Source organism: Helianthus annuus, chromosome 17 (genome assembly GCF_002127325.2).
Source record: "Helianthus annuus cultivar XRQ/B chromosome 17, HanXRQr2.0-SUNRISE, whole genome shotgun sequence".
Lineage (NCBI taxonomy): Eukaryota > Viridiplantae > Streptophyta > Magnoliopsida > Asterales > Asteraceae > Helianthus > Helianthus annuus.
The window spans coordinates 18,538,990-18,549,976 of NC_035449.2; the positions used below are offsets into that span (position 1 = coordinate 18,538,990).

Consider the following 10,987-nt stretch of genomic DNA (forward strand, 5'->3'; position numbering starts at 1 on the left):
TTAACACATCGCAACGTGCGTCTTTGGTTTAACGTTTTTACGTTTCTTTCTAAATTTTGCTAGTTAACACGACGCAACGTGCGTGTGTGGGTGAACGTTTTTACATCGTCTATTTTTCCCGTTTGACAGATTCAACATAACGTGCGCGTCCTAAATCGACTTAGTTATAACTAAACAATCTCCGCCGCATCGCGACGGGTCGTAATTCTAGTTCTAGTTACACTTTAATCTCCCCCTTTAGAAGCGGACAATAACTGAATCGTTAACCAAAAACAGATGAAACCGAACTGAAATCAACCAAAACTGAATTAGCCGAAAACAGATTAGCCTCACGACGGTAGTACAATCACACCAGTAATGTGACATCTAACATTCTTATTGCAACAAACAAGTACAAAACCAGGCCCAATTCTTAAAGGGCCGTGCAAAGCATCTCCATAGTACAAAAGAAACTAGGGCTGCTAATTTTTCCCCAATTGCTTCTTGTTCACCACACAATCAACTCTGTGTTCAATTGCTGAACTACGCTGGCGATCGACACCTGCCAAAATCTTTCACTCAGGTACCTTCAAATTCCATACATATATATGTCACCGTAAATTGACTTTGAGAGCATCAAATTTGCTGCTTTAAAGTCGAACCTTATGCTGATTTTATTTTAATCTAATTCTATTGCCGATAAACCCTAATTTTCTTACTGAATTGTAGTGAATTGATTGTTTGTTTGTTTGTTGTGAAAATTGAGTTTACAGTTGTTGTGAAAGTAATCAAGGATCATGTATTCTTCGAGAGGGAATAATGCTTATGGACAACAGCAACAGTCAAAGCCACAACCCTATTCTGGTCAACCTTCTTATGGTCAAAACGTAAGCTTGATTTTTTTAACTTATGTCATGTTGTAATTACAAGAAAGAAAAGAAAATACTAAAGATTGCTAATTTATGTAAGTAGTATTTTTCAAGAATTGTTTTGAAACCAGCTAAATATGTTAAAGAATCACTTAAAGTAGTAATTTTTATTTAGTTTTTTATGGTTGATTTCATTTATCAATAGGATACAACTTTGTGTTTGTTTTATTAGTTTGTCGGTTTAGTTTGTATTCGAAACGTTTTGTTTATTTCAAGTGTGAAATTAAAGCTTGAATGAAAGTTATTGTTTTTTTTGCTTAAAAAAGAAAAAAGTTGTTCCCTTTTCTGACCTTTTGATCGTTGTTTGGGGGGAGAAGCCGGGACCTGACGGTTCAAGGCATTCAGCCTTGTTAGGCAGCCATCCATCGGCTGGAGCTCATTACGGTGGTCAGTATACTTCGGTGTATGGTTCAACAGCACACAATAGTGCTCTACAGGTCAGTGAACTGTATGATCAGTAAAATGAGCTTTAATCTTTCACTAGTACGCATGATAAATATGATCATAAATCTATTTTTAATATCCCTAATTGGCATCGGATATCTTTTCATTGGGTATGGGTGTTTAGTGTATTTAAACTTTGATGCCACCTATGCAGGGTCCAGCTACTAGTACCAAAGGAGTTGGCTCATCTGTTCTAGAAGGTCGAAGTGGCTATGGGTCCACCATGCAAGACTCACCTAAATACGCGTCTGACTATCCTGCTACTAGTAAGTTTGGCCAAAAAGGTGAAAGCATGTTTTCTGATGATAGGCTTCCATACGCTGAACGAGCAAGTGCATATTCTGCGCGAGATTTGCAAACTGATCCAACTGTTCGGTTTGCTGATTCAATTGCTTATGGTCAACACAAGGTTTTTTGGTTTATTAATACTCGGTTACAGTTTTTAATATGTTTTTTAAATTCCACATCAGATTTTCCCTATTTAACCCCGCATATGACGTGTTTGGACAGGCCGATATTTATGATCGTCTGGACGCGGCTACAGCACTACGCCAAGACTTGCTACAATCTACTTCTGTAGATGGGAGTTCTAGGTATACTTATTTAGTTTTCTATTTTATACTTTAATAGTGTGCATTTAGTTTTTTATGCGTTCATAAGTTGTGATTGCTAATGAACGAGATACAATAGAGGCACTAAATAGTAAATACCGATGTCCACAACTTAACAAGAGGATCTCTTGAAGTAACGATTGATAAGTTAATGATATCTTGTAACACTAAGTAGCAAAACGATTTCTGGCAGACAAGCTGATTATCTAGCCGCAAGATCAGCTCCAGTTCGCTCGGGTCAAGAACTTTTGTCGTACGGTGGGAGATATGATACCGATCTTCATGCTTTATCATTGGTAAGCGGTCCACAACATGCACCGTCGATTCTCGGAGCTGCTCCAAGGAGAGAAGTTGAAGATCTTATGTATGCTCATGGTTCCGCTAATCCTGGTTATGGAGTTAGCCTGCCACCTGGCAGGGCATATGTTTCAGGGAAGAGTTTACATGGCACGTCCCTGGAATCAGATTATCCAGGTGGCATTCTGGCACGTGCGGGTTATTCGAGGCTTGATGACCGTAAAGATGATGTGGCATATGCTCGGGAACTCGAACGAAGAGAGGAAGATCGTCGTAGGGAGATACTACGAGAACGAGAAAGAGAAAGAGAACGTGAACGTGAAAGAGAACGGGACCGCTCGCGTGAACGACAACGGGAGCGAGAACGAGAACGTGAACGGGAGCGGGAACGAGAGCGTAGGAAGGAACGTGAAAGACGGGAGAGGGAAAGAGAACGGGAAAGTAGGCGGGCCCGGACCCCACTAAGAATCTCAAGGGACAGAGGTCGTTCCACATCAACAAAGCCCGGGAAGTCTTCAAGACGGGAATCACCTAGGTGGAGTTTGTTGCTTAATAGTTTTGTATGTATAGCTGCTAATGTATATTGCAGCCTTTTTAACTAACTTAATGTTCTGTCATACTGAAGGCGTCATTCACCTGGTAAAGAAAAACGAAGAGAATATGTCTGCAAGGTAAAACACCAAGATTACTACCCGTTGACCATTATCTTCACTTCCGTGTTCTTTTTGCCTCTAACCTATGGTGCAATTCCCGAGGTTGTTGATCGTCCATCCGTCTTGAGTGTGGAATTAGTTTGGGTTCATTCTCTTATAAAAGATACAGACTTTGGCTTTTAATTACGCCATATATTGAGTTCTTTGAACATGCAATGGCTTTACGTATATAGTTATATCAGTTGTTTGTTCATTACATTTGCATGGATGCTTCGTTGTCACACAGTTACAACAATTTAAAGTATTATATTTTGCAGGTTTATTCATCCAGATTGGTGGACCCCGAGAGGGATTATCTGTCCTTGGATAAACGTTATCCTAGGCTATATGTTTCACCAGAATGTTCCAAGGTACATGTTTTCCACTAATCATTATCTCCTCTATTCTTCATCACGCCATTAAATCGAGTATGTGTTTCAGGTTGTTGTTAATTGGTCAAGGGCGGACCTGAATATTCCTTTCAATACCCCTGTTAGGTATGACTGCTCGGATTTGTTCACTTGAGTTGTTTTCTTTTGTTCATTAGCTCATTTAATATACTCATCAGTTAATAACACAGTTAATAACACGGCACTTTATTTAAAGCAACAGACATCAAGTTATCAACATCAATACAGTGTTTTGATCATAGTTATCGATAGCGAAGATAGTGTTCGCTGTTGCCCGCTTCATAGCGTATCACCCATATCTCGCAATCTGTTATCTAGCGACTCAATAGCGTGATTATGGTGGGATCCCAACGACGATGTGGTGCCGCAATTTCTGCCGGAAACCAGTAAGAAGAAGAGCGGATGTGTTTCTTGCGTTTTGGCCTTTTTAGGGTTAACTAATTTTATGGATTTTAACATTAAACCCCTCTATCTTCCACTCCTTTACGTTTAGTCCCTAAAACTTGTAAAAAATAAAAAGTGTAATTAGTTTGTGTTTTTTAACATTTAACTACCTCTATTTTCAATAGTTTACATTTTGTTCTTAAACTTGTAAATTTATATCTAAAAACTATAAATAGCTATTTTTTATTTCTAAAAGTTTTAGCTACCTTATTGCTAAACATGAAATAACGGGTGCTATTTCGTCGCTGTCGCTACGTAGCATATAGATACCTTGTCGCTATTCACTATTGATAACTATGGTTTAATGATTGACAACCAACCTCTTGATTCTTTTCTGCTTTAGATTAGGAGAAGATTAATATTTAACATGCTTGTTAACAATTTGATGCTGTTGAACAGTTTTGAACATGATTTTGTGCAAGTGGAAACCCCAAGTGAGCATGAATCAGTATCCACGAAAACATTAACTAATGACCATGTAAAACTGGAAAGCGGAACTACTCGATGGAACGCCAAGGTAGACAGTTTGAACTTTAAGCACATTTTATAGTGTACAATATCGTTTATTTGGTCTCTTTTGCTTGTTTAATTTAGTTACTGCTGATGAGCGGACTTAGCAATAACGCCTTGGAGGAATTGTCATCTGATAGAAAATACGAGGATCGTATCCCACATCTTTGTAATATGCTTAGGTTTGCTTTTCTTAAAGACGGGAATTTATCGATGGCAATTGGTGGTTCGTGGGACCCTATTGATGGCAATGATCCTTTAGTAGATAAATCTTCTTTAGTTCAAACCGTTTTGAGGTTGGTTCTTTTGTGATATTTTTTTTTTGAGTAAAATGCCAATTTCGTCTCTGAGGTTTGGCCACTTTTGCAGCTTTTCTCCAAAGGTTTGTTTTTCCGCATCTGGATCCAAAAGGTTTGAAATCTTGCCATTTTCATCCGGCTCGTTAACTCCATTCATTTTTCTTCGTTAAGTTAGGGGTATGTTAGGGGTATTTTCTGTCTTTTTTGTTAACTTTAAGGGCAATTCAATCTTTTCACTTTATGTACAAGCATAATGTACATGTATTCAAAATACCCTGACCAAATAAAAAAGACGAAAGTACCCCTGACTTAACGGAGAAAAATGGATGGAGTTAACGAGCCAGAAAAAAATGGCAAGATTTCAAACCTTTTGAATCCAGAAGCGGAAAAAGAAACCATTGGACGAAAGTTGCTAAACTGGCCAAACCTCATGGACGAAACTGGTATTTTACTCCCTTTTTGATATCTTTTGATATCATGTTATTAAATAATAATTTTTAGGTACGCCAAAGAGCTCACAGGCCTTGACTTAAAGAACTGCCGAAAGTGGAATCCATTTCTTGAGGTAATTTAAAGTTGTGTGTGTGTGTATACATATATATATATAGAGGCCAGTTAACGTACAATACGGCTTAACGTACATCACGTACGACAGATAATTACGCACGTTCATTTGAAAATCACGCACGTTATAAACTAAAAAACCCAAATCACGCATGTTGGAAAACATTAATCACGCATGATGAAAACATTAATCACGCACATTATACACATAATCACGCACGTTATCGTATGTCATGTACGTTAAGCCGTATTGTATTTTACACTTTTCCTATATATATATATATAGGGGACGGTTCATTGGGCAACACTAAAAAAGTAGGGAACCGGGGAACCATACATTTAACATGTTAAAAATTCAACATAACATGTTAATAATCAGTTTTTTTTTTTTTTTTGAAAAAGTATTTTTTAGCATTTTACATTTAAGTTTTAAGATATATTTAACATGTTAAATACATTGTTCCCCGGTTCCCCACTTTTTTAGTGTTCCCCATTGAACCTCACACTATTTATATATTATGATTAAACTGTTTTCTTTTGACACTTGCAGATTCACTACGACAGAATTGGGAAGGATGGACTTTTTAGCCATAAGGAAATTACCGTACTCTATATTCCTGATTTATCTGATTGTTTACCCTCAATCAATGCATGGAGAGATCAGTGGCTCGCCCACAAGAAAGCAGTTGCAGAGCGAGAACGCCTGCACGCCCTGAAAAAAGAGGTATACCGTATACAAGAAAGATAAAATTAAAATTTGTCAAATAAATGTTAACATGAAACAAGATTAAAATTTGTCAAATAAATATTATGAAACAAGATTAATCATAAAGTCTTTCTGCTACAATTTTTTCGTTTGATAGTTTTATTTCTACTGTAGAAATCGCGTGAAAAGAAAAAAGATGCGGATAAGGAGCCTGAGAAGAAAAAGGATGCGGATAAGGTCGAAAAAACAGAAAAAAAGAAAGAGGCCGGATCAGCGTCAAAAGTTAACGGAAAAGGAAAAGTTGGTACTAAAGTGAAAGCAAAGGAAGCTGGAAAAGAGGGGGACAAAACTGTTACCGAGAAGAAAGACGTGGACAAAACCGTTACCGAGAAGAAAGATGGCGACAAAACCGTTATCGAGAAGAAAGACGGGGACAAAACGGATACTGAGAACAAAGATGGGGATAAAATCGTTACCGAGAAGAAAACCGTTACCGATAAGAAAGATGATGTGCAGACACCTGGTAGTGGAAAAAAGAAGATTATTAGGAAAGTTATTAAAAAGAAGGTTGTTTCCGAAAAGAATGAAAACGCACCCAAACAAACTGATGATACAAACACAGAGATTATTGGTGAAGATGCTGAGTCATCTGGTACTCCTGTGACTGTGAAAGCCGTTACTAAAAAGAAAGTTATTAAAAAGACTCCGGTGGTGAAAACCGTCAAGAAAGAAGACGAAGCTAAAGAACCCGAGCGTTCTGAGGATAAGACAAAAAGTGAAGACGTGGTTGGTGAAAGTGAAAAACCTGTTGTTAAAAAGAAAATGGTTAAAAAGGTTATTAAGAAAAAGGTAGCTAAAGTGGTCAAGGAAAATGAAGCAGGGTCAACTATCGGGGAGAAAGGTGCAAGTGAGGTCAAATTGGAGAACAATGAGTCGGTCTCTGAGGCGGCCCCACAGAGTGTCGGTGGCACAAATGAAACTGGAAATAAAAGTGAAAAAGTTCAAGTGAAGGAAGAGAAGAAAGCTAAAGTGGAGGGTGTTTCTGACAAAAATGAGAAGTTGAAGGATGGAAAAGAGAAAAAAGACAAAGATGTTAAAACTGAAACTAAGGGTAAGGAGGTTAAAGATAAGAAAAAGGTCGACGAGCCACCTAGACATCCAGGGTTGATCCTCCAGACAAAAGGGAACAAGAATTCAAAAGTATTTTTTCTTGTCCTGTATGCATATCACAAAATGTTTATTTAATTGATCTAGTCGTGTGATGTTTACGTTGTTTAACCGTCACATTTTCTGCAACAGCTGCGTTCATTGTCACTTTCTCTGGACTCGCTCTTGGATTATACTGATAAAGATATTGAAGAATCAACTTTTGAGGTATGTGAACTTTTAAACGCTTTTAACATCCATTTATTCTGTGTATTTCTTAACCGGGTTCATTCGTTGGCAGCTATCTGTATTTGCTGAAACGTTTTATGAAATGCTTCAATTTCAAATGGGTTCTCGGATATTAACATTTCTCCAGGTTGGTATTTGTTAAAATTACGATGTTTGTTGTAAAACTTCGTATTTGACCAATCTTTCCTTATCTTAGAAATTGAGGATCAAGTTTGTGGCTAAAATGAACAAAAAGAAGAGACAAAGGGACGAAGTTTCCGATAAGAAGGAAAAAGAGAAGGTGTCATCTGCTAAAAAGTCATCCCTGAAACGCCAAAAAACTGATGATGTCACTGTCGAAAGCAAGCCAGTTAAAACTGAAACGTTGCATGAAAGTGGCCCAGTGGATGAAAAAACCAATAAGGATGACAACATGGTTGTTGATGATAATGTGGAGAACGTTAAAGTAGAAGATGAACCAGTAAAAGATGAAGGCTCTGAAGAAGAACCCGAAGAAGAAGAAGAGGAAGAAGAAGAACCGGAAGAAGATCCGGAAGAGGACCCGGAAGAAGATCCGGAAGAGGATCCGGAAGAAGATGAAAACATGGCTGATGCAGGAAACGAGGCAAGTGTTGTCTGTTCTAACTAAAAAAGGAACCAAAATCATATTTTTTAGAGTAAAATGCCATTTTCGTCCCTGAGGTTTGACCAGTTTTGCGGCTTTCGTCCAAAGGTTTGTTTTTTCGCATCTGGATCCAAAAGGTTTGAACTCTTCCCATTTTCATCCAGCTCGTTAACTCCATCCATTTTTCTCTGTTAAGTCAGGGGTATTTTTGTCTTTTTTTGGTAACTTAAAGGGCAGTTTGGTCTTTTTATATACTTGTACATTATGCTTAATGCTTAGTGAAACAGACCGAATTGCCCTTTAAGTTAAAAAGGACAGAAATACCCCTGACTTAACGGAGAAAAATAGGTGGAGTTAACTAGCCAGATGAAAACGGCAAGATTTCAAATTTTTTGGAACCAGATGTGGAAAAACAAATATTTGGACAAAAGTCGCAAAACTGGCCAAACACGAAAGTGGCATTTTACTCTTTTATCTATTATATGGTTTTGTTTGGTTATACGAGATGGTTCATTGTTGCAAGTTAAAGTACTTACGTATGGTGATATGTCGATTATTTTATTTTTTACAGGAGAAAGCTGAGGTGGATAAAGTTGACATGGATGTGAAGTCTGAAAAGGTGGATGAAAAAGTCAAAGGCGAGCAAGAGGAGAATGTTAAAACCACTGTGAAATCAGAGAAAAACGAAAACCAAAAGGCGGACACAAAGAAGAAAGAAACTACGGTTACCATTGACAAGAAACTTCTGCAGGTATGTCGTTTGAACTATTTACTTTATTTCATTTGTTAAGTTATATATGTATACATTTATAATTTTGATGTGCGCTTGCTTGTTTGTTAACAGGCTTTTAGGTTTTTTGACCGAAATCGATTGGGCTACATCAGGGTAACTTGAGTTAATAATTAATATTCACCATCTTCTCATGTGAAAAAAGCAGTGTCTTAATACCATTTAATTTATACGTATTTGCAGGTTGAAGATTTACGACTCATCCTGCATGCATTGGGAAACTGCATGTCTCACAGAGATGTCAAGGTAATAATTAGTCAACCCTATGAAAAATCCACTGGTTTTGACCGAATCTGTAAGGTGTTTACGAGTAGATTCATCAGTCTCTTTCCTTCATTTGTTATCCTTATCTATTCAGGAACTTGTACAAAGTGCATTGCTGGAGAGCAACACTGGGAGGGATGATCGTATTCTCTACAGTAAGCTGGTGAAGATGACTGATATCTGAACTGTAAGACACTGGCATTTTAGTAAATTCTTCTTCATTCTTGAATGGTATATTTCTGATTAGAGTAACTTGTGGTAATATCATATAGGGTTGAGTTCATTTCAGAACTCTAAATAACTACAGAACTTTCAGAACTCCTAATAAACAATCATTTTATGCATAAGTTTTTGTATTTAGGATCTTTTTATCATCTATTATATGTATTTCTTTGATTACATACATGTTAAAAGTAGTTTACATATGTTTAATTGCCAAAATTATATATATGTGTCATAACTAATTACATATATGTAAAAAAACTAGTTTACATATGTGTAATTATAAAATTACATATAAAAAATGATAAAATTACTCTTAACATGTATGTAATCGTAAAAATACACATAATAAATAATAAAATTATCCTAAACATAAAAATATATAAATAAAAAGATTGTTTATTAGGAGTTCTGCAAGTTCTGTAAATATTTATGGTTCTGAAATTTATGGTTCTGAAATGATCCTGGCCCATATCATATATACCCAACAAAGATTATTATACCAAATGTACCCATATTCTTTCCTTAAAACAATAGGTAACGAGGAGTCGGAGTTTAAGGAGAAATAAAAGGGTAAAGTTGTCATATTATAAAATGTAAATTCTAATATTTTTAACAGATGTATTTAAATTTCTGAGTAGAGTACCAAAATTTTGGATTTGGTCCTTAGCTTTCTAAAAGTACACGAATGGTCCCTGGGGTTTGCACTTTGTAACGCATTTTTTAGCATGTCCAAGTTAGGGACTAAAGGTGTTACAAAGTGAAAACCGCTGGGACCATCCATGTAATTTTGGAAAAAGCTGAGGTCCAAATGTGTTACAAAGTGCAAACCACAGGGACCATCTGTGTACTTTTGGAAAGCTAGGGACCAAATCCAAAATTTTGGTAAACCACAGGGACCTTCTGTGTACTTCTAATCATGCCAGAACCATTCTTGATTGCTCCTTTTGTAATTATCCAACGTATCCTGTCCTTTCCTGTGAAATCGGTAAAATGGATGTCTTTAATAGTTAACCACAGCGGCTTGTGTCTTTCTTGCAGTTAACTGGCAGATCGTATTCAGTCATCATTACAACCATATGAATAGTTTGGATAGATGGCTCAAGTTTGAAGTTTAACCAAACGTCTACTTTTCGTTTGAATAATTATAGATTGTGTGATCAAAGACATGTTGGTTGACTTCTTGCAATATGGTCATAAAGTAGGGTTATTTTTCGTAAGACCTGGTTGGTATTTGCTTTATTGTGTTAGAGAAAATGTACTATCTCGGGTGTAACTTAGACAAATAATTATATTGCTGATATTTTTACGAGTGGTTGCCAACTTAAGAGAAAGTCTCTGTTTATGTTTCAAGCTATACTAAAGCTGTCCTCGCTTTTAGTTTTCTGGGATATTATTCTCTTATGATAACTTTATTGACTATTTTGGTTTCTTTATCATGCTTCACAGATACTTAAAACTTTTTCTTTGTTATGTACTATTTTGGATTCTTAGTTACGCTTTACACATACTTTTAGTTTATCTTGTTAGGGCTACTTATCATACCCAATAAGAAATTGACATGAAGAAATTGACATGTTATCTATCCCATCGCACAAGTCAAGGGTTATTTTAGTCTTTGTCCGGTGATTTTGAAGACATTTTTGTTTAGGACGTGTTTGTTTTTTCTGAAAAGATCTTTTTGTCCTTTTATGTCTGCGTCGCATATAGCCGGTTTGACCGCCACCCATCACCCCGACGTCATCCTTCACAACCAGCAGCCCCTCCACCACTCTCCTCCATCAACCGCCACCCCTCACCCCGACGTCCTCCATCACAGACGCACCC

The 10,987-nt window shown here is 36.9% G+C and overlaps 1 protein-coding gene across 3 annotated transcripts; it reads left to right on the plus strand.

The window, feature by feature from the left end:
• Positions 1-404: 404 nt before the first annotated feature.
• On the plus strand, positions 405-10,570 carry LOC110921066 (protein SHORT ROOT IN SALT MEDIUM 1). Of its 3 annotated transcripts, none has more exons than XM_022165331.2 (22): positions 405-562; positions 753-866; positions 1,226-1,345; positions 1,507-1,761; positions 1,863-1,945; positions 2,157-2,795; positions 2,886-2,931; positions 3,231-3,323; positions 3,394-3,449; positions 4,206-4,323; positions 4,401-4,612; positions 5,117-5,180; positions 5,730-5,903; positions 6,060-7,085; positions 7,185-7,259; positions 7,333-7,407; positions 7,477-7,884; positions 8,456-8,635; positions 8,729-8,770; positions 8,858-8,920; positions 9,033-9,125; positions 10,202-10,570. In XM_022165331.2, the coding sequence occupies exons 2-21, from the start codon at positions 777-779 to the stop codon at positions 9,120-9,122; spliced, it is 3,909 nt and encodes a 1,302-aa protein (XP_022021023.1). In that variant the 5' UTR covers positions 405-562; positions 753-776; the 3' UTR covers positions 9,123-9,125; positions 10,202-10,570. The 3 variants fall into 3 exon arrangements, with proteins under 3 accessions (XP_022021023.1, XP_022021026.1, XP_022021025.1); XM_022165334.2 differs by having other exon boundaries at positions 10,181-10,513; XM_022165333.2 differs by having other exon boundaries at positions 418-562; positions 746-866; positions 10,202-10,517.
• Positions 10,571-10,987: the final 417 nt, after the last annotated feature.

Bases quoted from the DNA above. Each gene is read 5' to 3' on its own strand.
- LOC110921066 (XM_022165331.2), top strand. From the start codon at position 777: ATGTATTCTTCGAGAGGGAATAATGCTTATGGACAACAGCAACAGTCA. The intron at 1,346-1,506 runs GTCAGTGAACTG...CCACCTATGCAG, and splicing joins CACACAATAGTGCTCTACAG to GGTCCAGCTACTAGTACCAA. The intron at 7,086-7,184 runs GTATTTTTTCTT...TTTCTGCAACAG, and splicing joins AAGGGAACAAGAATTCAAAA to CTGCGTTCATTGTCACTTTC.